This window comes from Geotrypetes seraphini, chromosome 12 (assembly GCF_902459505.1).
Source record: "Geotrypetes seraphini chromosome 12, aGeoSer1.1, whole genome shotgun sequence".
Classification (NCBI taxonomy): Eukaryota; Metazoa; Chordata; class Amphibia; order Gymnophiona; family Dermophiidae; genus Geotrypetes; species Geotrypetes seraphini.
The window spans coordinates 73,021,491-73,049,226 of record NC_047095.1 but is presented as its reverse complement, the minus strand read 5'-3'; the positions used below and the strand labels follow the sequence as shown (position 1 = coordinate 73,049,226).

Here is a 27,736-nt window from a genome sequence, read left to right as displayed (position 1 = left end):
TCATTTATCAGCATATCTGTGGCAGGGTAAACGAGCTAGGATTTCTTTGGCCAAGTTGATGCTTCCAATTGCTCAGGGGGGATTAGGACTTTTATGTGTATCTAGGTTTAACCTTGCATGTCAATTACGCCACATTCATGATTGGTTTTGTAATACTGCAGATTTTTCCTTACCTGAGATTGAATGTTTTCATTTTCAGCCCTACCATTTCAGCTATCTTCTGCATGCTCTCCAGTTGCCAGACTTGCCCCAGTTGCAGTCTCACCCGCTTTTACCTGCTATGTGCAAAGCCTGGAAGTTGTTGTGTAAGATGTTGCAGATTTCTTCACGCAGAACACCTTGCCTTCCCATAGCTGGCAACGGGGACTTCTTACCTGGCTTGGATTCTACAGTGTTCCGGCGTTGGTCCAGTGCGGGCCTGCAATATGTGTCACAGGCTGTGCAACATACTGGTTCTCCTGTCTCTTTCACTGACCTGCAGACGAAGTTTCGTCTATTGCCCACGGACTGGTTTGCGTACCGACAACTTCAACACTATCTACAGACCTTGACTCCGACGATGCTACAAGAGGATGTTAAGGACAGATTGCAGGAGGCGATTTCCCTCACAGCTCAGGAGCCCATACCGCTAAGATTCTATCATAAGTGGTTACAGGAACGTGCTGGTGACTTGGACTTTTCCACCTTGGCACAGAAGTGGTCAATAGATCTCCAGCTGCCTATTTCAGCTGATATGATCCGTAAAGGTATTCGTCTGGGAAATGCCTCTGCCGTGTCATCGGTGGAGAGAGAGAGAAATTACAAGTTCCTGTTGCGTGCATTTTGCACACCAAGGAGAGCGCATGTGATGGGGATCAGTGCGGGACATTGTTGTGGGAAGTGTGCTTATCCTATGGCATCTTTTGGACATATGTTCTGGACTTGCCCCCTGGTATCTTCCTTTTGGATACACTTGGTGTCTTTGGTGGCGCGGCTTTGGAGTTGCTCTTGGAGACTGCACCCCAGTTTTTTTTTTCACCCTACAGATTCGTTTTCACCCACCTAGACCAGGTTGTGCAGCCTTCCTTCGAAAAACTGTGTTGCTGGGACGGAAATGTATCTTATTGCAGTGGCTCTCGCCACAGCCTCCAACCATCCCTCAATGGAGAGCATTAATGTTACATCAAATGCTATTGGAACGACGAGATATTGTGGATATGTCGACCAAAGCTGGACGATTGTTTTATCACTGTTGGTACCCTTTTAGTTTGACTTTCACTCCTTACGTTCAAAACCAAATTTGGAAAAATTAATCAGTCTACATCTTATATTACTTTTACCTTTATTTGATTTTCTGCTACCGCTGCTGCCTGGGTGGGGTGGAGGGTGGGAGGGTGGATGGTTGGGAGGGTGGGGATTGGAGTTGTATTCTGTTATGAAAATGTGATTTGTTGCGTTCTGTATTACCTTTGTGGTGTTTAATAAAAATGATTGAAACATAAAATATTCCTTTACAATCCATATTAATAATAGAAAATTGATTATAAAATCATTGGTACATTTAATATTGTGACAACCGAATATATGATAATTTACGTATCTTATTTAAGAGAAAAAATCTATATAATCTTTATATTATTAAGAATTACCCTTGTAATATTATACCTTCTATAATAAATTCATTTAAATTAACTTTATCACTTTCTTTAAAAGTAAAAATAAATATATTTAACATGACCCAACATTTAGGTCATAATTAAATTTATCAATATCACTTTAATTTGCTGCTGCATATATCCATTCTGTTATTCAGGTATAAATTAATAAGAATATGACTCCGATGAGCACCTTTTCAATGGCCAGGAAAAAAATCATCTGTCCTGAGGCTGCTCACAGCTTTTGAAGTGGAGACCACGGAAGAACAGTAATGTTTTAACTCACTGTCACACTTATTGTAAGTTTTAAAACGAATAAAGATTTTATATAAAAAAAAAAATAAAAAAGATGAGCAGCAGTGATAAATAGTCATCAGGCTTGATGAGTCATGGCACTCTCTCCATAACATCTTGGATTTTGACACCAGGCAGACAGCTTACCTCCTGGGACATCATGTCTGGTCTGCAAATGGACACTTCTGTACTCCTCAGAAGGGAATCGCCAACCACCACTAATTTATACCTCTCCTAGTGGTCATGGATCCAGCAATTTTTGGGATTTTTGGTCCTTCCTCTTCCTGGGATGCTCTCATCTCATCCACTTCCAAGGCAGCATATAGGTTCTTCAGTTCAAGGGTGGGTGAAGTCACAGTACCAATCTTGCAGGGTTCCGTAATCTGAGTCTTAACTGTTTTCTCTCAGCAAGCTGCCTCTTCCTCACTGCTGGAAATCTTTGATGCCCCATGAACCATTTCATCAATGTACCTCTCATTCTCACGGATGCTTTTCAGTCTTGCCACCTGCTTTCTCAGTTCTTTTACTTCCTTAATTGAGGGATTCAAGCTGAAGACAGCTTGCACATGGAACTACTCCCTCTGCCCGAGTAGCATTTTCTGTCTGCACAGAGACAGAAGCTGTAACTGAGCAGCAGCTTTGGTGACACAATATTTCACAGCCATACTGTGGTTGCAGAAGTACTTACACCTGAAAGAAAAAAGAAAGAACAGAAAAATCCTGCCAACGCAATGCCTTGTTCCTGGTTGTCTGAAGAGCCAAAAAAGCTCCACCTTGGGGTGGGAGGGAAGGAATTAACTTCAAGGGTTCACAGAAGAAAATCCTGGAGAAGGACCAAGATTGTCCGGCAAAGTTATATGAGAAAATGGAGTGGATTCTGCACCGTTCATGGAGGAGAGTGTTTATGAGCAACTTGAAAAACTGAAGGTGGACAAAGCAATGGAACCAGACAGGATCCATCCCAGGATACTATGGGAGCTCAGAGAGGTTCTGGCGAGTCCTATTAAAGACTTGTTCAACAAATCTCTGGAGACGGGAGTGGTTCCTGGAGATTGGAGGAGAGCGGATGTGGTCCCTATTCACAAAAGTGGTCACAGGGATGAAGCAGGAAACTACAGGCCAGTGAGCCTCACTTCAGTTGTTGGAAAAATAATGGAAGTGTTGCTGAAAGAAAGGATAGTGTACTTCCTTGAATCTAATGTGTTACAGGATTCAAGGCAACATGGCTTTACTAACGGTAAATCTTGTCAAACTAACCTGATTGAATTTTTTGATTGGGTGACCAGAGAGCTGGATCAAGGACATATGCTAGATGTAATTTACTTGGATTTCAGCAAAGCCTTTGATACAGTTCCTCATAGGAGACTGTTGAACAAACTTGAAGGGCTGAAGTTAGGACCCAAAGTGGTGAACTGGGTCAGAAACTGGCTGTCGGACAGACGCCAGAGGGTGGTGGTTAATGGAAGTCGCTCGAAGGAAGGAAAGGTGACTAGTGGAGTCCCTCAGGGTTCGGTGCTGGGGCCAATCCTGTTCAATATGTTTGTGAGTGACATTGCTGGAGGGTTAGAAGGAAAAGTGTGCCTTTTTGCAGATGATACCAAGATTTGTAACAGAGTAGACACCGAAGAGGGAGTGGAAAATATGAAAAAGGATCTGCAAAAGTTAGAGGAATGGTCTAATGCCTGGCAACTAAAATTCAATGCAAAGAAATGCAGAGTAATGCATTTGGGGATTAATAATCGGAAGGAACCGTATATGCTGGGAGGTGAGAAGCTGATATGCACGGACGGGAGAGGGACCTTGGGGTGATAGTGTTCGAAGATCTAAAGGCGAAAAAACAGTGTGACAAGGCAGTGACTGCTGCCAGAAGGATGCTGGGCTGTATAAAGAGAGGCGTAGCCAGTAGAAGGAAGAAGCCCCTGTACAGGTTGATGCCCCTGTACAGGTCATTGGTAAGGCCCCACTTGGAGTATTGTGTTCAGTTTTGGAGACCGTATCTGGCGAAGGACATAAGAAGACTTGAGGCGGTCCAGAGGAGGGTGACGAAAATGATAGGAGGCTTGCGCCAGAAGACGTATGAGGAGAGACTGGAAGCCCTGAATATGTATACCCTAGAGGAAAGGAGGGACAGGGGAGATGTGATTCAGACGTTCAAATACTTGAAGGATGTTAACGTAGAACAAAATCTTTTCCAGAGAAAGGAAAATGGTAAAACCAGAGGACATAATTTGAGGTTGAGGGGTGGTAGATTTAAAGGCAATGTTAGGAAATTCTACTTTACGGAGAGGGTGGTGGATGCCTGGAATGTGCTCCCGAGAGAAGTGGTGGAGAGGAAAACGGTGACAGAGTTCAAAGAAGCGTGGGATGAACACAGAAGATCTAGAATCAGAAAATAATAGTAAATATTGAACTAAGGCCAGTACTGGGCAGACTTGCACGGTCTGTGTCTGTGTATGGCCATTTGGTGGGGGATGGGCTGGGGAGGGATTCAGTGGCTGGGAGGGAGTAGATGGACTGGAGTAGGTTTTAACGGAGATTTTGGCAGTTGGAACCCAAGCACAGTACCGGGTAGAGCTTTGGATTCTTGCCCAGAAATAGCTAAGAAGAAAAATTTAAAAATTTTTTTTTTATTAAATCAGGTTGGGCAGACTGGAAGGACCATTCGGGTCTTTATCTGCTGTCATCTACTATGTTACTATGTAACTGTGGAGTCTGATCTCTAAGAAAGTTTGAGACTGAACTCTGAGGACTAAGGGCTAGATTCACTAAGTAAACCGATCGTGTACCGATCAGTTTGTGATCACTTAACGAGCAAATTTCCCTCCGACCTGATTCACTTACCTCTCCTGCGATCCGCTTTGAATTCGTGCATGCAAATGAGAAACGCATGCAAATTGGACAGTGACCCGATTCACTACACAAAATTTCACATCTGACAGGGCTGGCCGATCAACGGAAGCTGGGGAGCAGTAGGAATCGTCCTTCTAACTCTCCTATTCTATTGAAGCCCTGCTCTCTGCCCTGTCAGCCCCGATCTGCTGCAGCCCCGAACACCTCCTGCATCCCTGATCTGTATCTGCCTGCCCCTGGGCTTGCCTGCTCCAAATGCCTGCCTGATATGTCCTCTCTGCTCCCCCTGGCTCTGCCGCCTTCCCTCCAGTGCGAGCCCGCGGTTTTAAAGCAGGGTTGCCCCGCTTTAAACCCACAGGCTCGCACTGAAGGGAAGGAGGGAAGAGGCTGCTGCTGCTGCATGGAAGCAGGAGAATCGGGCCTGAATATGCCTCTCGCTTTTTGGAGCAGAAATATGCAAACTTAACGCACGGGTGCACGGATACAGTAACAGGATTTCTCCTTTTCAGACACAATACACACAAAACCCATCCTGGTCTGCTTGGCTCCGAAGCTTGCACATATGGGCTTTGAAATCACAGTGCACTGCTCCAAACACGTTTGCCTCGACTGCCTGTGCAAGCCCGTGGGTTTAACCCGAAGCAGGTTAAACCCACAGGCTGCAAAAGTTTAAAGTTTAAAAAAAAAAAAAAGTTGTGGCTGGGACGGGTCTGCGCATGCACACCAATTGCGCATGCGTGAACTGTGCAAGCAGATGGGGCCATTCCTCTGATCGCCCCCATCTGTATATTTTTGTTTTCTGAATTGGTCGAACCTGCCTGGATCAGGCCCGATCTGGTAGGTTAGTGAATCCTGGCCTTAGAGGCTGAAACCAGTCAGAGGTCTCTCCTCATGGAGCGATTTTCAGTTAGAGTGAGAGGATTCACACCCCCATGAAGTATAACGTACTGGGCCTGAAGAGTTTTCCAGGCCTCTTTCCCACTTACTATTACTCAAAGTCTCACAAAGGTCCTAAACAGGTCCAAAGAAACCTTTTAGTCAACAGCTCACTCAAGCAAATATATGCAAATTATATATGCAATTCACAGGTTACTGTGAAAACGATTAATGCTGAGCTTCTACAATCTCTCTCTTAGAACCAAGTTTATTGAGGGTTAGGCACTGGGCCAACATTCTACTCCTCAAGGGTCACCTGTGGAGTCTAATCTAGAGTTGCACGGGGACAGAAATCCCACCTGTCCCCACCCGTCCCCGTCAAAGTCCCACCTGTCCCCGTGAGGAATCCCCTCTGTCCCCACCCGTCCCCGCGAGGAATCCCCTCCATCCCGCCCGTCCCTATAAACTTCAGAAATAGTTATTTCATTTAATTATGCTACTGAATTAAAGGCTCTGGTAGAAATCCATTTACAAATAAGCAAAGAGACTTTATTAATTTGGAAATATTAATTGGGAAAAATACATACTTTGTAAATGGATTTCTACCAAAGCCTCTAATGTTTATACATTTTTATCAACACAACTAATATACTACTTTATCCTGATGCAAAAAAAAAAAAAGAAATAGAATTTTTTTTCCTACCTTTGTTGCCTGGTTTCTGCTATCCTCATGTTCTCATTCAATTCCTTCCATCCACTATCTCTCTTCTCTCTGCGTCTTCCATTTGCTCTGTTACTGTGCCTCTCCCTTTCTCCCCAATTCCAAATTGGTCTGGCACCCATCTTCTTCCCTCCGCTCCCCCCATAGTCTGGCATCTCTGTCTTCTTCCCTGCCAGCGTCTTCGCCCCACTTTCTCTTCCCCATTTCTTTTCAGCGTCCTTCTCCCCCCCATCTTCCCCATGTGCTTTCGGTATCCTTCTCCCCCTCTGTCTTCTCCATGTCCTTTCAGCGTCCTTCTTCCCCCGTCTTCCCCATGTCCTTTCAGCATCCTTCTCCCTCCTCTGTCTTCCCCATGTCCTTTCAGCGTCCTTCTCCACCCCTTTGTCTTCCCCATGTGCTTTCAGCGTCCTTTTCCACCCCTTTGTTTTCCCCATGTGCTTTCTGCGTCCCTCTCCCCCTCTGTCTTCCCCAGTGCTTTCAGTGTCCTTCTCCCCCGTCTTCCCCATGTCCTTTCAACATCCTTCTCCACCCCTTTGTCTTCCCCATGTGCTTTCAGCGTCCTTCTCCACCCCTTTGTCTTCTCCATGTGCTTTCTGCGTCCTTCTCCCCCCACTGTCTTCCCGAGTTCTTTCAGTGTCCTTCTCCCCCCTCAAGTTTTATCCATTTTCCTTAAGCGTCTTTTCCTCTCCACTCCACCTTTCCTCCCTTTCTACCTCCCTGCTCCTTACCTATGTGGTGCTTCCCCACCCAACTGACAACAGAACAGGCCTGGTCCGACAAACCTCCCTGCTGTAAGAAGATCCGCGGCTACAAGGCAGGGAGGTTTGTCGGACCGGGCCTGTTGTCGGTCGGTTGGGGGAAAGCGCCATGAAGGTAAGGGAATCTGGCCGGCTTTGCACCCCCCCTAAGGCTGCCCCCCTCCTCCTTGGTACGCCACTGCCTTGAATTTTTCCTACCTGCCCTGCCGCAGCACACAGCCGACCAGAAGTCTTCTCGATGTCAGCGCTGACGTCGGAGGGAGGGAGGGCTTTGCTTAAGCCCTCCCTCCGACGTTAGCGCTGACATCGTGGAAGACTTCCGGTCGGCTGTGTGCTGTGGCAGGATAGGTAGGGAACAGAAGACGAGCCTCGTGGCTCGAGTGCATCCAACCCCACAGGAATCCCGTGACTCTAGGGGGCATCCCCACGGGATCCCCGTGACCCGAAGGGGGAACCCACGGGATCCCCGCAGGTCCTGCGGGATTCCTGTCATCCCCGTTCCCGTGCAGCTCTCTAGTCTGATCTAAGAAAAGTCCTCAGAATTTCAGACATTGTTTATTTTTCTGTTTGATTTTATTGGTAATCTTGTATTATTGTATATTGTGATATTTATTTTTAATATTTGTACACCACTTATAACCTAAGCAGTTTACATTCAGATACTCAAATATTTGTTATGTATCATTTACTTTTTTTTGTAAACTACTTTAAAACAATTGTACTCATCATTGTAAAACTGCCTGGGTTCTATGAGATACGCTGTACAGAGCTGCTAAGGACCCTATTTTTCTGCAGGAGATTTTAGGGAATGCTCCCAGCTCACCCTCAGTTCTGCCCATACAACACCCCCAATTACAGTGGTGCCTCACACAACGAACTTAATCCGTTCCAGGAGCAAGTTTGTTATGTGAAACGTTCGTTGTGTGAAACGCGTTTTCCCATAACAATACATGTTAAAAAAAATAATTCGTTCTGTAGCATAAAATATGCTAAGATGACATAAAAAAAGATAAATTTTTGGTTATTATTTTTATTTAGATACATCTAAAAACATAATTGTTTTTTAAAACAACACACATTTTTTAAATTTAAAGACAGACTAAGTAGAGTCTAATTTTACAGTGAGAGAGGGCAGAGTCTCAGCGGCAAAAACTGGGACTTAACTGTTCATTTTTTTTTTTTTCTACCGTGTTTCCCCGATGATAAGGCAGGGCCATCAAATAAGACAGCCCCCCCTTTTTAGAAAAAAATGTAAAATAAGGCACCCCCCCGCAAATAAGCCACCCACCGATACCTGCGCTTACCCGTATCGGGTGGTACGGTGGGTGACTCCGTGTGGTCCCTGGCACCCCCGACACGATCGGGGCAAGAGGGAGCTCAAGCCCTATTGCCCCCCCGACTCCCCGACACGATCGGGGCAAGAGGGAGCTCAAGCCCTCTTGCCCCCCGACTCCCCGACACGATCGGGGCAAGAGGGAGCTCAAGCCCTCTTGCCCCCCCGACTCCCCGACACGATCGGGGCAAGAGGGAGCTCAAGCCCTCTTGCCCCCCCCGACTCCCCGACACGATCGGGGCAAAAGGGAGCCCAAGCCCTCTTGCCCCCGCCGACTCCCCGACACGATCGGGGCAAAAGGGAGCTCAAGCCCTCTTGCCCCCCCGACTCCCCGACACGATCGGGGCAAAAGGGAGCCCAAGCCCTCTTGCCCCGCCGATTCCCCAACTCCCCGACAATATCGGGCCAGGAGGGAGCCCAAGTCCTCCTGGCCACGGCGACCCCCTAACCCCACCCTGCACTACATTACGGGCAGGAGGGATCCCAGGCCCTCCTGCCCTCGACGCAAACCCCCCCTCCCCCCAACGACCGCCCCCCCCCAAGAACCTCCAACCGCCCCCCCAGCCGACCCGCGACCCCCCCTGGCCGACCCCCACGACACCCCCAACCCCCTTCCCCGTACCTTTCTGTAGTTGGCCGGACAGACGGGAGCCAAACCCGCCTGTCCGGCAGGCAGCCATCGACGGAATGAGGCCGGATTGGCCCATCCGTCCCAAAGCTCCGCCTACTGGTGGGGCCTAAGGCGCCTGGGCCAATCAGAATAGGCCCGGGAGCCTTAGGTCCCTCCTGGGGGCAGGGCCTGAGGCACATGGTCGGGTTGGGCCCATGTGCCTCAGGCCCCGCCCCCAGGAGGGACCTAAGGCTCCCGGGCCTATTCTGATTGGCCCAGGCGCCTTAGGCCCCACCAGTAGGCGGAGCTTTGGGACGGATGGGCCAATCCGGCCTCATTCCGTCGTTGGCTGCCTGCCGGACAGGCGGGTTTGGCTCCCGTCTGTCCGGCCAACTACAGAAAGGTACGGGGAAGGGGGTTGGGGGTGTCGTGGGGGTCGGCCAGGGGGGTCGCGGGTCGGCTGGGGGGGCGGTCGGAGGTTCTTGGGGGGGGGCGGTCGTTGGGGGGAGGGGGGGTTTGCGTCGAGGGCAGGAGGGCCTGGGATCCCTCCTGCCCGTAATGTAGTGCAGGGTGGGGTTAGGGGGTCGCCGTGGCCAGGAGGACTTGGGCTCCCTCCTGGCCCGATATTGTGTGGGGAGTTGGGGAATCGGCGGGGCAAGAGGGCTTGGGCTCCTTTTTGCCCCGATCGTGTCGGGGAGTCGGGGGGGGCAAGAGGGAACCAGGCGGAGAGAGGGCAGTTAAGCGCAGTGCCTGCGCGGAAGGATGCAGCTCGGGCGACTTCGTTGTGTGAAACGAAGTTCGTTGTACGGATCAAGACATAAAGTTCGTTGTGCGCAGCGTTCGCTGTGCGAGGCGTCCGTTATGCGAGGCACCACTGTAATTAATTAAATATTTCAATCCCATCCTCCCGGAAGCTCAGAACAGATTACAATAGGACATTCACACAGTAAATTTAAGGACATGACTGGTTACAAACAAGGAGCACATAGAAGGAAGCTTAATGAAGTCATCTGTCTGCTGAAGGCAGATTTAGCAGAAGAGGAAGGTCTTCACTGCTCTTCGGAAGGCCATCAGCAAGTCCAGTTGACCTTATCTGTGCAGGCAACTGGTTCCATAGCTGAGGGAAAAAATGGCTGTAGGAGCATTTCATGGCTGTGGCTCCAAAAGTCACTTCCTTTTCCAGCAGCAGGAGCTGCTGCTGTGGGACCAATAGCACAGTTCTTGTCCCATAGCAGCAGGAGATGACCTTTTATTAAGACTTCTCCTAGTGGCGTTGGAAGGGCGATCATCCACGAAAGGAGATTTAGTAAGTCTGGCGATAGATCAAATAAAAATGGAACATGGCATATAACTTAACATAAGAACATAAGCAGTGCCTCCGCCGGGTCAGACCATAGGTCCATCCTGCCCGGCAGTCTGCTCCCGCGGCGGCCCAAACAGGTCACGACCTGTCTGAATCACCAGAAGGGGCTCCCTTGCCACCTTGGTTTCTCATTGAAGTCCTATCTTCCCATCGAAGTCCTAACTCTCCGGTCTTGCACATGCACGACCTGTTGGGTTTCTATACTTATTACCTGGTTAGCTTTCTATACTTGTGTTACATCCCAGCTCCTCCCTCAGTATCCCACAATCCCTTTATCCCTCAGGAATCCGTCCAATCCCTGTTTGAATCCCTGTACCGTACTCTGCCTGATCACTTCCTCCGGTAGCGCATTCCAAGTGTCACGACCCTTTGGGTGAAAAAAAACTTCCTTGCATTTGTTTTGAACCTATCTCCCTTCAGTTTCTCCGAATGCCCCCTCGTACTTGTTGTCCCCTTCAGTCTGAAAAATCTGTCCCTATCCACCCTCTCTATGCCCCTCATGATCTTGAAGGTCTCTATCATATCTCCCCTGAGCCTCCTTTTTTCCAGAGAGAAGAGCCCCAGCCTATCCAACCTCTCGGCGTATGGGCAGTGTTCCAGCCCTTTTACCAGTTTCGTTGCTCTCCTTTGGACTCTCTCAAGTACCGCCATGTCCTTCTTGAGGTGCGGCGACCAATACTGAATGCAGTATTCCAGATGTGGACGCACCATCGCTCGATACAATGGCATGATGACTTCCCGCGTCCTGGTTGTTATGCCCCTCTTTATGATGCCCAGCATCCTGTTGGCTTTTTTCGAGGCTGCTGCGCACTGTGCAGATGCCTCGAAAAAAGCCAACAGGATGCTGGGCATCATAAAGAGGCGCATAACAACCTAAAACTTATATACTCCAGTTACCTCTCAGTTCAGAGCGGTTAACAAAAGATAAAGAATACTGAACATACAGCAGTTGATCATATTAAATTATTCATCATATGTGCCAAACAGTAATGTCTTCTAAAGGCAAGATAGGAGATAGAAGTTGATATAATATTAACAAGTTGTTATTCCCCATGTATCAGCTGTCTTGTGTTTCCTGCATTAGAGACCTTTTCCGAACAAGCTGTTTCTGGCATCAAGAGCCTCTCTGTGATATGCTTTTCTTACAGGTGTTCCAGCACAGAATATACAAACAGCATCTGACAGTGATTTTCCAGTTGTATGAGGTTACAATGAATGTGTATCCAGCTGATGCCAATGCAGACTCCACAGAGGCCATAGGTGGCACATTGGGATACAGGCTGGGACACAAAGCCTGGACTGCACTCCATGTCTTCACTAACACATACTGTAACACTGGGGTATATCAACTGCCATTGTACTATGGGACCCCAAGTCAGGTACATCTACACAATCCATACTTTGGAGGAAAGGCAGGACAGGAGAGATATGATAGAGACGTAAATGTGCATGAGTCGAGTCATAAGAACCATAAGAACAGCCATACTGGGTCAGACCAATTACCATTAAGCCCAGTATCCTGTTCTCATGGTGGCCAATCCTGTATCCTCCAGTAATCTCCTTCATTTGAAAGGAAGCTTTGCAATGAGAAAGCATAGGATGAAGTTAAGAGGTGATAGGCTTAGGAGTAATCTAAGGAAATACTTTTTTTTACAGAAAGGTTGGTAGATGTATGGAACAGTCTCCCAGAAGAGGTGGTGACAGCCAACTAGATCTAAACATAGAGAAACAGAGTATGATGGCAGAAAAGGGCCAGCAGCCTAACAAGTCTACCCACTCAAGAACCCTCCCTCCTTTGAGAGTCTATCTTTTAAGTATAACTCTGCAGCAACCCCACCTGTTTGTCCCAACGTCTCTTGAAGTCGAGCAGGTTATTGGCCTCGACTACCTGGCATGGAAGACCATTCCATCAATCAATCACCCTTTCAGGGAAAAAGTATTTCCTAGTGTCACCATGAAATCTTCCCCCCTTAAGTTTTAGCGGATGCCCTCTTGTCGCCGTGGGACCCGTAAGAAAAAAGATTTCTTCCTCCACCTCAATGCGGCCCGTGATGTATTTGAATGTTTCTATCATGTCCTCCCCTTTTCTCTAAAGCTATCTGGTCCTACACACGAAAAAGGACGCACACTAAATATAGCATCCAACTTGCTCCATCTCGTCTCCTATACTGTATGGTCTCCAGTTCCCTAATCAGATCACAACCTGCTATCCTTCAACCTCTCCCTATATATGGGAAGTTTGTCGACCAAGGGTCCTACCAAAATACCTTAACTATTGCCTGAATCAGAGTTTAGCACAAGATGTTTGATTTGTCAGTCAGTCTTACAAAACCCATTGCACTGTGATCAATTTTTTCCACCATCCTTCTCAGTTTTTCAGCTTGGGACTCGACAAGTGTGCCTGCATATCCCCTGCTTGTCTCTGGAGAAAGCAGTTGCTTACCTGTAACAGATGTTCTTCGTAGACAGCAGGGGAATGCAGCCACACTTGCCTCATCTCGAATTCTGTTCATTGCTAGAGACAAAACTGTCAGGCTTAGGAGAGGGGCTCTATAAGTGTAGGGACTCCTACACATGCCCACTAAGCTCAAAAGCTTACTTAGTTAGGGGAGAGCACTGGCACTCAGATTCAGTCAGAGGACTTCACCAACAAGTGTGGCTGTATTCCCCTGCTGTCTCCAGAGAACACCTGTTACAGGTAAGTAACTTTGCTTTCCCTGACTCTTGGCGGCTGGGGAAATCCCTATGTGGGTGGTAGGGGAAGCCCTAGCTTCCCCACTGCCTGCAGCCGATGAGTTATACATGTGCAAAGGGAATCCCTGCTTGCCAGTACCTGAAGCCAACGAAGATTCCCTTTTGCGATGGCTGGAGCATTTTGTACACACGCCAGCCACATCAACCGCGCATCTGGAGCACAATGAGCATTTTAAGCTTGGTAAAAGTGTTCATTGTAAAAACTGCTAAGAGGAAAACATCAATGGAGGAGAATATTTATTTATTTATTTATTTATTTGGATTTTTATCCCGTCCTTCCAGTAGCTCAGAACGGTCTACAAATGAACATACACAGTGGGGAGTAACTAGACATATAAGTAGTACAACAGGTTTAGTGATTGGATTTATAGATTTTGGAGAGAATTAAATACAGGGAGAGTATAGCAGAAAGAGAGAAGGGGGAAATACAGTAGTTTAGTTTAAGGAAAGTTATATGCGTTTAGGTACAATTTGTTAGTGGAGAGAGTAAGAGAGGGTTATACTGGAGTTCGGGAAGGTGATAGGAGAGTGGAGGGGTGGGGCGTAAGGGGGGGAGAAGACAGAGGAGATCTTTAGTTGAAGAGGAGGGTCTTTACCGATTTACGGAATGTTAATAATGAGTTCTGTTGTCTAAGTTGGGGGGGGAGTTGGTTCCAGAGGTGTGGAATGAAGTGGCTGTAGGATCGTTTGTGGGCAGTTTCTGTGAGCAGGGATCTTCCGGGGGGGGGGGTGCATAGGCGTATCTCTGACTTAGAGCGGAGGGTGCGAGTGGGGTTGTAGATGGGAAACTTGGATTTTATGTAGGAGGGGGTGGTGGAATAGATTCTCTTGTGGGCAATTGCCAGGGCTTTGAAAGTACAGCGTTGGCTAATTGGGAGCCAGTGTTCAGCATGGAGTGCCGGGGAGATGGAATCGTGGTAGTTGAGGTCGTGTAGGAGGCGGATGGCTGCATTTTGGACCCGTTGGAGGCGTTTGATATTATTTTTGGTTAGTCCATTAAATAGGGAGTTACAATAATCCATTCTGGAGAGGACATATGCGTATAGGAGTTGGGCGAGGTCTGGTGTGGAGATGTAGGGTTTGATCCTTTTCAGTTGGCGGAGGTAGTAGAAGGAGGTGGAGACTACTTGGGATATGTGGTTAGATAGGGATAGGTGTCCGTCTAGGGTTACTCCCAGGCTGCGAACTTGATCTGCTGCCGTTAGTAGAGTGGAATCCCATGTTAGTGTAGGTCGTAGGTATTTGGTGTTTTTGTTTCTGAATAAACAGTGGAATGACGCAGGGGTCTGTATTGGGACAGGTGTTATTTAACTTATTTATAAATGATCTGGAAATTAGAATGACGAATGAGGTGATCAAATTTGCAGATGACACTAAACTGTTCAAAGTGTTAAAACGCATGCGGATTGTGAAAAATTTCAGGCGGACTTTAGGAAATTGTAAGACTGGGCGTCCAAGTGGCAGATGAAATTTAATGTGGACAAATGCAAAGTGATACATATTGGGAAGAATAACCTGAATGACAGTTACCGGATGCTAGGGTCCCACTTGGGGGTTAGCGCCCAAGAAAAAGATCTGGGTATCATTGTAGACCAGGAGTCCCCAAAGTCCCTCCTTGAGGGCCGAATCCAGTCGGGTTTTCAGGATTTCTCCAATGAATATGCATTGAAAGCAGTGCATGCACATAGATCTCATAGATATTCATTGGGGAAATCCTGAAAACCCGACTGGATTCGGCCCTCAAGGAGGGACTTTTGGGACCCCTGTTGTAGACAATACAATGAAACCTTCTACCCAATGTGTAGCGGCGGCCAAAAAATCAAACCTGATGCTAGGAATTATTAAGTGATGATTAACAAGACTAAGAATGTCATAATGCCCCTGTATCGCCCCATGGTGCGACCTCATTTACAGTATTGCGTTCAATTATGTTCTCCTTAAAGATATAGTGGCGCTAGAAAAGGTTCAAAGAAGAGCGACCAAGATGGTAAAGGGGATGGAACGCCTCTCATATGAGGAAAGACTAAAATGGTTAGGGCTCTTCAGCCTGGAAAAGAGACGGCTGAGAGGAGATATGATTGAACTCTACAAAATCCTGAGCGGAGTGGAATAAATTACAAAGACTAGGGGACACTCAAAGTTACACGGAAATACTTTTAAAACCAATAGGAGGAAATTTTTTTCACTCAGAGAATAGTTAAGCTCTGGAACAAGTTGCCAGAGGATGTGGTAAGAGTGGATAGCATAGCTAGTTTTAAGAAAGATTGGACAAGTTCCTGGAGGAAAAGTCCATAGTCTGTTATTGAGAAAGACATGGGGAAAGCCACTGCTTGCCCTTGATCGGTAGCATGGAATGTCGCTACACCTTGGGTTTTGGCCAAGTACTAGTGACCTGGATTGGCCTCCGTGAGAACGGGCTACTGGGGGTTGATGGACCATTAGTCTGACCCAGTAAGGCTTTTCTTATGTTCTTGGTGCCGGTTAGCAATAAAAATCAATTAAAGTCAATTGAAGCTAATTTAAAGCTTCCTTTCAGATTGACACTGCTTCAGGTTTGGGTTGGTTTTTTTTTAAACACAACTTTAGTGAGCAATTGAGCAGATCCCACTGGCTCAAAGCTATATGCCTTGCCTGAACATGGCAAGGCTTACAGCTGTGGCACCTCCAAGATAAAAAATTTAAGAGAGGTGGGGGAAATAGGGGGAGGGACACAACCAGTCAAGTATGGCATCCCTGAGGTTGAACGGACTCCTGAAAGGGTCCCCCAAGCTCAATCCAGCACCCACAAGGACAAGAAGGCCACTAAACAAATCCAACAGGTCCTACACTAAACCAAGGTTTACCATTCCACCTGCTGGAGATTGAGAACAGACTGATTGTACTTGGGACTGCACAGCTTACTTATACTACAGCCAAAAGTCAAAGTCTCAGTCTCCATCTGCTGGCAGAAGAACATAAACCCATCTATTTCTTTGCCAGTCTGGAGGGACACTAAAGAAATGCTTTATCTCTGGTTGATGTTTAGGTTTCCTTCTCCACTTTTTGCATTGTTATCAGTTTTTCTTGGGGTTTGCTTCCTTGGCTTTGATCTGTACTAGATACCAATATCTGTGTCATGGTGTTCACATAAACAAAATTGTTTATCTAGTACATTACAACTCTAGATACGTCACTAATTGGGTAAACACTACACTTAACTTTTGCATAAGACGGTAAAGACAACATTTTCCATTTTATTACTAGCACTGTCTTTTCCCTATGTCTATACACAACCCTTCTGTAATGAGCCATTTACAACGCTCAAACAAACATGAATAGAAGGATCCCTCATAGATTTCATAATAGAAGAATGTACTACATCAAGTTTACAACACATCTTCTTAACTATGCCAAGCACATCTTGTACGTCCAACTCCAATGGTTTCCACTGGTCATCCTCCAAAAGAGATTGGAATTCTTTAAGTATTCCATTATTTCCAAATAGAATACTAGCACTAAAATAGCTACATGTGTTTCCTACTTTTGAGCTCTGACAGAGCTATGCCATCTTTGGTCCCTACAGAGAACCCGGCTGCAACTCTCATTCAAGGTTTGCTGCTCCTGGCACAGAAAGTAGGAAATGACTTCCCAAGCTTCACATACAGATATGCGAATTTCCTTTTGAGAACTGGTGTAAAAATACTCACAGACCTTGCGCCTATGCAAATAGTCAAATATAATTAGTCATGGAATTTTCTATACAGTAGTAATGAGGTACATAAGAAAATCTAACAAAATAAAAAAGGATCTACATAGAAACATGATGGCAGATAAAGGCCAAATGGCCCTTCTAGTCTGCCCATCCGCAGTAACCATTATCTTTTTCTCTCTGAGAGATCCCATGTGCCTATCCCTGGTCCTCTTGAATATAGAAACATAGAAACATGAGGGGCATTCGATAATTTATCTACCTCAATAGGAAAAAATTTTCAAAAAATGTATTTTTCAATATAGTTCCCCAATAGCTCCATACCCTTCATCCACTTTTCCTGCAATGACTAACCCCTTTGAAAATAATTCTTCTATTTGACCTTCAAACTAAAACATCATAGCTTCCTTGATGTCTTCACCATTTGAAAATTTGAAAACTGGTGTCCACGGAGAGATTTCTTCAAAACTCTGAACAGGAAATAATCCAAGGGAGCCAGGTCAGGACTGTAGGGTGGATGGTTCAGTTGCTGAAACCCAATAGCAGCCTGTGATTGTCATGACGTATGCACTGGTGCATTGTCTTGAAGAAACAGCATGCCTGCTATGAGTTTCCTCATTTTTTTCTCCTTGATTGACACCCTTAAAGTGATCATTGTGTTGGCATAACTCCACAATTATGCTTGTCTTGTGCAGCATGAACTCCAGAAGCAAAAGTCCATCATCCCAGAAGACAGTTGCAATGACTTTGCCTGCAGATTTTCTAACTTTTTTGGGGGGTGGGGTATGACTTGTGCTTCTACTGCATTGACTTCATTTTGGACTCTGGATCTCTGTGATAGACCCAAGTCTCATCTTCAGTCACTAAATGATGAAAAAAAATTCACTTGGTCTTCACAGACCATCTCCAAGTTCTCCTGACAGCACTGGAGCCTCGTGGCCTTCTGACATGGCATCAGCATTCTTGGAACCCATCTTGCACTAATCTTGGACATGCCCAACTTATCACACATTATTTTCTAAACTGTACCTGCTGAGATGCCCATTTCTTCAGCAATTTGGGAAACCTTAATTCGTCTGACAAAATTAAATCCTCAACTTTCTTGCACATTTCTATGGAAGTTGCTTCAACAGGCCATCCAGTGTGAGGATCATCTTCAATGGACTCTCTACCCCACTTAAACTGCTTGCTCCAAATTTTTACTTTGTCGGATGATTGGGCAGACTCACCATAAACTGCAGTTATGCGTTCATGGCTCTTCTTTGGCTTTTTCCTTCTTTTGGAATGGTGCTCCAAATTAAGCAGTTTCTTACTTGATTTGCACGAGGACTCTCCTGATCTCCTGTCTCTTGGGCATTATCAAAAAAGGTATCACTACCAGAACGAAGGAAGTTATCCTGCCATTGTATCGAGCAATGGTGCAACCACATCTGGAATACTGTGTCCAATACTGGTCACCGTACCTTAAGAAAGACATGGCGATGCTTGAGAGGGTCCAGAGGAGAGCAACTAGGATGATAAAAGGAATGGAGAACCTTTCATATTCTGAAAGGTTAGACAAACTGGGGCTCTTTACCCTGGAAAAGCGGAGACTGAGAGGAGACATGATACAGACGTATAAAATCATGAAAGGCATAGAGAAGGATAGGGGCAGATTCTTCAGACTAGCGGGGACATCAAAAACAAGAGGTCATTCAGAAAAACTGTGAGGGGACAGATTCAAAACGAATGCAAGGAAGTTTTTCTTCACTCAGAGGGTGGTGGACACCTGGAACACGCTTCCAAATGAGGTAATAGGACAGAGTACAATACTGGGTTTCAAAATGGGGCTGGATGACTTCCTGGAAGCGAAGGGGATTACAGGGTATAGATAGAAGGTTACTCTACAGGTCATAAGCGAAAAGCGTATGACAGTTTTAGGGTATGAGCACTATCAGGTCTTGGACCTGAGGGGCCGACGCGTGAGCGGACTGCCGGGCACAATGGACCTCCGGTCTGACCCGACAGGGGCAATTCTTATGTTCTTACTAGGCTTTAAGCCCGTTACATTAACGGGTGCTAGATGTGTGTGTCTGTCTTTCTTTCTTTCTCTCTCTCTCTCCCCTTGGCCGCTGTCTGTCTGTCTATGTTTATTTGTTTCTCTCTCCTTGGACACTGGCTGTCTCTCCTTGGATGCTGGCTGTCTCTCTTTGGACGCTGGCTGTCTCTCCTTGGACGCTGGCTGTCTGTCTTCCTTTCTGTCTGTCTCTCTGGCCTCTTGTGTGTCATTCTTCGTGTGTTTCCTTGTGTCATTCTCCCGCCCCCCCCCCAGAGCAAAGCTGTCTGCCCCCAGCATACCCCTTCCCCTCTCCCTGTCTCTCCATGGCCCCCTTCTGTCTTCCCCCGCAGAGCAAAGCTGTCTGCCCTCCAGCACACCTTTCCCTCTTCCTGACTGTCTTTCCATGGCCCCCTTCTGTCTCCCCCCCCCCCCGTCCGAGCAAAGCTGTCTGCCCCCAGCACACCTCTCCAACAAAAGCAGCCCCCTGTATCTGCAGCACCTGCACGACACCCTTCAGCCAATCGTGAGTGCTCAGAGCGTGAGAGGGAGCAGGGCCTAGGTGTATTTGGCGCGGCGGGGGAGGCCCCGACTGCCCCAGCTGCAGCTTCTTCGTTGTCGGTGAGGAAGGAGAGGTTGGGCTGACTCTCCGCAGGGGCTTTGGGGACAGTCTTCTGCGGCTCGAAGCTCTCCTCCCGGCAGCCACTGCCAGCAGCGCTCCGCACTGCCTTCCTCCCGCCGCCCAGAGTAGATGTCTGTATGTCTGTTTTTTTTAATTTGTCTCTCTCTCCCTGGTCCCCTGTCTGTCTGTCTTTCTGTCTCCCTGTCCCCCCTGTTTGCCAAAGCAGCCCCCTTTCCCTCTCCCCCTGTTCTGCAATGCCTACCTGCTCCATGTCCCCCTTCTGTTCCTCCCCCAACCTGATTTCTGTCTGCCCCCAGCACACCTCTCCCCCCCCAAAGCAGCCCCCTTTCCCTCTCCCCCTGTTCTGCAATGCCTACCTGCTCCATGGCCCCTTTCTGTTTCCCCCCCCCCATGATTGCTGTCTGCACTCAGCACAACCCTCTCACCAAAACAGCCCCCTTTCCTGCCTGCTCCATGGCACTTCTTTTTCCTCTTCCCCTCCCTCCATCCATGGTTCCTGCCACCGCTGCCGCTCCTGTTCAAAGCGGCTTGCTGAGGTTCGCGGCCGGCTGTAGCGAACCTCGCAGGCTGCTATCCACCTCAGTAGCTTGTTCCCTGTGACGCGATCGCGTCAGAGGGATCGTGTTACCATTTGGAGAGCGGCCTGCAAGGTTCATTACAGCTGACCGCGAACCTCAGCAGGCCGCTTTGAACAGGAGCAGTAGTGGTTGTTGCGGGAAGGGGGGGGGAGTCGGCGACGTGCAGGCCGCTGTGAACAGGAGCGGCAGTGGCGGTAGGACCATGAGCCATCCTCCCGTCATCCGCCGCCAGCGCTGCTTCTGTCGCCCGATGCACCTAACTTGCACATACGCCTCAAGCCGCGGCCACGGACGGACACAGCACACATGAGGTCCCCACAGGAGATGAGGCGCCGCTGCTGACAGCCAAGGTAGGTGCTGGGAAGAAGGCTGGGGACTCACGCATGCGCACTCCTGCGACCACAGACCTACAGCGCACGGAACACGCAAATAGGAGTGCACATGCGCGAGTTAGCCTTTTATTATATAGGATGTTAGACTCACACTGAGCTGCAACCGTGCATGAGTAACCTTGAGACATGTCACAACATGCACAGACTTGTTTCAACACGCTTGCTACTTTCTTTCATACTCAGATAAATTATTGAATGCTCCTCATATTAATTGCAAAGTAAGTACAATTTTAAAGTGCATATAAAGCAAAACAGTAGACTATTTTTCTCTTTCATCACAGAAGGTGTTAACAGATTTATGTGATAGAGAATGTATCAGCGTCCTTGGTGACCTCCTGCGCAGGAATGTGGTAAGATGTCATCTTTTTGTCTAAGGTTATCCCAGTGCAGGCAGAGTTAACTGATATTAGAAAGGAATCAGCTAATATGTGCTCTCATTTGCAAAGAATTTCTGAAATTTCTACTTGAGGGGTGGGGGTGGGAGCAGTGAAAGCATCAATATCAGCTCTGGCTACCAGAGTGGGGGGGGGGGTTAACTTGTCTTATCAGTAGCCCACATTGATGTCCCTCCCTTAGTGTGTCTCTCACTGTAGTTAGCCACTTTCAGCTCTAGAAATGAGGACCCTGAAGTATTTGTGGTCCAAGGTTTTCCACATAAAGTGTTGCTGCCTCCAGAAACTCACTTCTACTGCAATGAGCAACCCCTGGTGCAGGCACTGATCCAAGTAGCAAATCAAGAATGGTGCAAGCTAAAGCACCAAATCCCATGTCTCGACATCATCCCATCTCTTTGTGAGGAGTTGAGTCACTTTACCTCAAGTATAATTTCAAATCTCTCTCTTCAGTTCATGTCATGGAATGATGTTATGTGGTTATTCTATCTAAGGTGTCATCTAAGAATAAAGTTTGATCTAAGGATAGCAGAACTGAATCAAAGTTGGATGTTTCAAGTTACAACTGCCATTTGTGTAGGCCACCTAGGACATATAAATGTGTAGGGTCAATGTTCATTAGGACGTAGCCATGTAAGAGAAACTTCTACCCAAATAAATCACACTACCAAGTCCATACCCAGATTTTCAGTGGCTTGGTTATTTATTCAATTTTCTATACCATTCTCCCCAGGGAGCTCAGATTGGTCTGTCCTGGCAGACTCACAATTTGTCTAATGTACCTGGGGCAATGGGGAGATTAAGTGACTTGCCCAGGGTCACAAGGAGCAGCATGAATTTAACCCACCACCTCAGGTTGCTGAGGCTGTAGCTTTAACCACTGCACCACACGCTCCCCCAGGTGTCAAAATTACATATGTGCCTATATTACATTACATTAGTGATTTCTATTCCGCTTGTACCTTGCGGTTCTAAGCAGATTACATTAGAAGATAGCTGGACATTTCCAGGCAATAACAATACAATACAATACATTACATTAGTTTACATAACTTTACATAGATTTACATAACTTTACATTACATTACATTACTTTACATAGCCTTACATTACATTGCAGAAAGCTAGCTTCAGGTTACATTTAGAGGTATCGGATGTTTTGATACATTTAGTGGTTACAATGTTTTAAAAGAGGCCGGATCCGGGTATATATTGAGGATTCGTTTTAGAGACTTGATTAGATGTTGCCTGAAGGAGGGGTATTATGAGGAATGTGCAGTTGGAATAGGAAAAGGGGGGAGATTAGGTTGTTGGGATGTGTTTTTTGAATAGTATGGTTTTGATATATTTTTGGAACTCTTTAAAGTCAGTTGTTGTGTTCAGCAGCTTGGAGATGGTGGGATCAAGTTTCGCTGCCTGTGTAGCAAGTAGATTGTCATATAGTTTTTTGCGTCGAGTGCCTTTGAGTGGAGGGTAGGTGTGAAGGAGTAGCCAAGTGGTTAGAGCAGCTGCCTCAGCAGCCTGAGGTGGTGAGTTCTATTCCCAGTGCAGCCCATATGGCTCTGGGCAAGTCACTTAACACTTCGTTGTCCTGTGTAAACCACACACAAAAAGCAAGCACTCCAATATCCCTCTTTACCCCTTTAGAATGTGACCATTAAAAATGTGAAAGTTAAGGAGCCGAAAGATGGCCTGGCCTTGTTTTTGTTGTTGTTTGCATCAATAAAAATTGTTTGAACCTAATTGAGGGGAAGGCAAAGAATGATTGAGGTTGAGTAGATCATCCAGGTCTGGTGAATGTGAACTGATTGGTGAGATCATTGGTCAGTAGACCATACATAGCTTGACAGAAGAGACAGAATTCCCCCAGAAGTAAAAGTACGTGGCTGCTGTGTGCCATCCATGCCACATTCTATACTATTTTGGTTCTGGTAGTCAAAGTTTTACCTGTGTCTAGTATCATATTTTTTATATTTTTCTCCTTTCTGTTTATCATATATATATTTTTTCGATTCCCCCTTGTCATATATTCTCCCCTAATTTTTCATATCTCTTTTTTCCTTTGATATTATTTTTCCAAGTGGCGTGCTTTCGTTGACTCACGTCATCACGCTCCACAGGGGCGTTGTCACGGCTGGATTCTCAAGGCGTTCTTAAATCCTGCAGACGCCATGTTGTTCTCTTAAGTTCCAGCGTCTTTGATTTTTGTACGCTGTGTAATTTTGATTTCTCACTTTTGACCGACAAGTTTAGATGTCGCCTGAACTGTCGGTTTCTCCACTTTTTTCATTTGTATCCCGCTCCTGATGAAGACGCGAAACGGAGCTCTGTCGAGTGGTGATATTCCTATGTTTTGATTGAGTGGTGATGTGTGTGTTTGGGGTTTTAACATTTTCAGACCCTGGATGTATGTTGTAGTGCTTGTGCTTTATTATCTTTACCAGTTGATTATTAAGGTTTTGGGCATTTGCACTTTATATTTATTCTTATTAATGAATTTTTGGATTGGCACCTTATATATTTATATACACTTTCATAGTTTGATTATTTAGTGTTTAGTTTGGCCTTTGTATATCAGCTCAGGCAACGTTATTTACTTTATTACGATAGGAACTTTTGCACTTGCACTTTATATCAGCATGTTAATAATTCTCTCAGGGCTTTTTAAAGGTTTTTTATATATATGTTATTTATTTAGTAAGACTTATGTATTAATTTATAAATGTCAATGTGTTTATTCACCAAAAAATTCAAAATCATGTGTGATTAATCTATTAATTCATTAATTTTCTCCTTCATTCCCACCCCACACACTTTACCTCATTAATTTTGTATTAGTTTAGTCTTTAGGGAGTGTATGTTGTTTACATGCCTTTGCTTCCCTTTTTCCTGAGTGCTAAGCCTGGCACTTTTCTTTTGGGAGTGTTATTATTTTCACAGGTGATGAATTTTGTTATGGACTATATGATGTATGAGGCAACTCTCATTTAGACTGATGTCTGGTGCTGGTCACCTCTAAGATTTTGCCTGAGCCAGAGGTTTACGTTATCTGCGACAGGCTCGTACTGATGTCCACTACTTCACACCCTGTTTGAGTAATTGTTTTGTCAGACTTACCCCTTTAGGTTTAAGGCGTTTTAGCCAATTTCTCAGCAGTACACATTCTATACTTGACATGAACATTCCACTGTGAAAACACACTGCCAAAGGAACTCCAGAAAATGTCACTCAAAACATGACAGCCTGTCCACCATCTTGTGCCTCACACCTACACACCAAAGCAGCCAGTCCCAAAACCCAATATCAACGCTGACCTTCTCTACCCTCCTAACAACCCAGCATCAACTTCTGCTTTTCTCAATCCTCTGCCCCTCCTCAAAGCCCAACTTAGATCATATCTTCTTTTTTTTTTTTTTAACCCAAATGGAGAGGAGCACTGATGGTGCCTGGGGGCTGCTGGGGGGAAGGCTTCAACCAAAGAGTTCAGTGCCTGCCAGCAGCAAGACTAAAGTGCCAATCAAGTAGCAAAAACGCTGCTGCTGTAGCTGCCAATTCTAGACTGTGGAAGCTCCGCGAGAGGCCTGTGATTGGCACCACCAGTCAGATAGGCTTAAATGTCCATCCCACTAGCACTATTTGAAGCACAGGCTCTCTCCCAAGATGGCTCTTTGTGGATTGAGTCTACACGTATGGGGCTATAGGAGCAGATATTTTCTGGGTCTGAGAGCAACCAAACTGACCTCAGGCAGAGCAAAACTGTCACACCCAATGTCCTCAGGACCATCAACTCTGTTCTCAACTCAGCATTGCTGCAGGACCCCTGGTAGCTTGAGGTCTTGTGTGACCAGCCATATAATGAGGGTACAGAGTGTGATGCTCCTTAAGAGGTCCTTAAAAGCCTCAAAGGTGTGTAGAGGCCTAACATACTCTTATAGGTTCTCGCAGCTTAAAAATTTGTCCCTGCAGAATATTGGTAGCCAGAGTAATTTTTGCAGAAAGGGTGTGATGTAGTCACGCTGTTTGCAACCCTTTATCAGTTTTGCAGCAGCATTTTGAATTAGTTGGAGATGGTGCAACTGCAACTCATTCACTGACCTTCTCTCACACAGATTCAGTTGGTGTCGAGGGCCTCTCTTATTGTCCGTATAGCAGATGGAAGACGAAGTGAAGAACTGAAGACTTACACAAAGCAGGTAAGCAAATTCCTTTCTCTGAATGCCACCAGAAGTTAAAGTTAAACCTATGAATCTAGTATATCTCTCCTCCCAACCTGTACCTTATTTTTGATGACTTTGCATTGTAACTTCTTCGACATTGTATTGTAACTACTTCAATGACTTTACATTGTAACTACTCCGCTGTTTGTCCAGTGCCTCTTGTTGTAAACTGCCTCGAATTATCATGGCTATGGCGGTATATAAAAAATAAAATTATTATTATAATATTTTGGTTGGACTATGTAAATACTTATTGTATCAGCTTTGCAGAGCTCAACTCCTTTGTCAGGTCAAACTGGGCATAGAATACAGAATTGGTTATTTGTTGATTTGCTCTTGGGTAGGCAGTATATCAATAATAATTAACTAAACTAATTAATCCAGCTAAAAATGTCTCGCCTACACTTTGGTTTCTGACGCCAATTGTCTACCTGTTCAAGTGGGAAGAATAATCCAAATCATAGTTACCTGATCCTAAAGCCTAACTTAGGAGTCAGCACCCAAGAATAAGACCTGAAATCTTCTGCCCAGTGTCAGGGAAGCAAACAGGATTTTATTTATATATACTAACTGCCTTTTCATGAACAGATTCACCCAATGCCTTGAATACAATAGTATTCAGGTACTTTTAAGTATTTTCCCCATCTGTCCTGGCAGGTTCACAATGTAACTGTGGTCCCTGAGGCAATGGAGGCTTAAGTGCAGTGATTCAGTAGATGAGCTAAAGCAGGGGTGACCAACCCTGGCCTTCCTATTCATCCATTCAACTTTCTGTATCGTTCTCCCAGGGGAACTCAGAACACTTTACATGAATTTATTCAGGTACTCAAGCATTTTTCCCTGTCCGTCCTGGCTTGCTTACAATCTATCTAATGGGAGATTAAAGGCTAGATTCACTAAGCCCACCGATCAAGTTCTGACCCCCTTTATGACCTGATTTCCCTCCGAACCAATTCACTAACCTCTGTCCTGATCATCCTCCGATCCGTGCATGCAAATGAGGGGGAACGGCATTCAAATGTAGGCAGGAAGTGATTCACAAAAAAATCAATAAATAATGAGGGACACTGACTGGGCTGACCGATCCAAAAAGAAGCGACTGCTAAGGACCAGTCACTCAGGTCCTTTCCGACTGCCCTGCCTTCTGCCCCGCAGTGCAAGCCCGTGGTTTTAACCCGCTTGCACAAAAAAAGTAAAAAGCTCTGCTGGGCACGGAGGGCCAGCGCATGAGCAGACTATTTTACAGATGGTCTGCACATGCGTCAGGATCACTATTCAGCGATCCCTGCAGTCGGTTGGGGGTGTGATTCCAATCACCCTCATTTGCATGAGGGTGATTTGTGAATCAGCCCCCTGGACATGGATCCTCTCCTTGCCCTTAGTGACTTGCCCAGGGTCACAAGGAGTAGTGTGGGGGCTCGAACCCACAACCTCATGGTGCTGAGGCTGTAGCTTTAACCACTGTGCCACACTCTCCCTGTAACTTCGTGTCCATTAGTCTCTGTCATTTTTGATTGATTAAAAAAACCAATCCACCTGACCCTATTCTACACCACTCAGGATTTTGTAGACTTCAGTCATATCTCCCCTCAGCCAACTCTTTTCCAAACTGAAGAGTCATAGTAACATAACATAGTAAATGACAGCAGATAAAGACCCAAATAGTCCATCCAGTCTGCCCAACGCTCAATTAATAATTTAATTTAAATAGTCCTTATTTTCGGATATTTCTGGGCCAAAAACCCAGAGCTCTGCCCGGTACTGTGCTTAGGTTCTATCTACTGGAGTCTCTGTCAAAGCCCACTCCAGCTCACCTAAACCATATCAGCCATTGAAGCCCTCCCCAGCCTGTCCTCAACTGAATGGCCATATATGGGACACAGACTGTGCAAGTCTGCCCAGTACTGGCCTTAGTCTCATTATTTTCTGATTAGAAATTCTCTGTGCTTATCCCACGCTTGTTTGAACTGTCACCATTTTCCTCTCCACCACCTCCCTCACCTCTTTAGTCTTTCCTCCCTTTATCTAAACTAAACTAAACCTTAAGTTTGTATACCGCATCATCTCCATAAAGATAGAGCTCGACACGGTTTACAGGTAATTCAATAAATGAGGGAAGGACATAATAAGAAATTAGAGGTTATGAAGAGGATAGCTAGCTTTACATTTTAAATAGATAGCTTTACGTTTTGGAGAAAAGCCAGGTTTTCAGATGCTTTCGGAATAATTGGAATGAGCCTAGGTTCCGCAGTGGGACAGGGAGGTTATTCCAAAGCTCAGTGAATTTGAAGAAAAGGGATTTCCCTAATTTACCTGCATACATGACACCTTTTAATGAGGGGAAAGATAGTTTGAGTTTATGGGCGGATCTGTAGTGTCAGGTCTCGAAGAATTTCAGGATAGTGGGATAAGGGGAGGAAGAATGCCATGTATGATCTTGAAAATTAGGCAGGTACATTTAAAGTGAATCCTAGAAATCACCGGAAGCCAGTGAAGTTTTGACAGAAGCGGGGAAACATGATCGAATTTGCTTTTTACAAAGATCAACCTAGCTGCAGTGTTTTGGATCTGCTGAAGTCTTTGAAGATTTTTCTTGGT

The 27,736-nt window shown here is 46.0% G+C and overlaps 1 protein-coding gene across 6 annotated transcripts in view; it reads left to right on the top strand.

The window, feature by feature from the left end:
* Nucleotides 1-27,736, top strand: part of CCDC17 (coiled-coil domain containing 17) — a 432,057-nt gene that overhangs the window by 396,234 nt on the left and 8,087 nt on the right. For 4 of the 6 annotated variants that reach the window (XM_033915895.1, XM_033915894.1, XM_033915897.1 and 1 more), the window contains one exon: nt 200-1,347. In XM_033915895.1, coding sequence (XP_033771786.1) covers nt 200-1,045 — 846 coding nt within the window. In that variant the 3' untranslated portion in view covers nt 1,046-1,347. Of the gene's footprint in view, nt 1-199; nt 1,348-11,587; nt 11,819-20,810; nt 20,880-25,030; nt 25,115-27,736 lie in introns of those variants that run through there. The other 2 variants (XM_033915896.1, XM_033915898.1) reach the window with 2 other exon arrangements.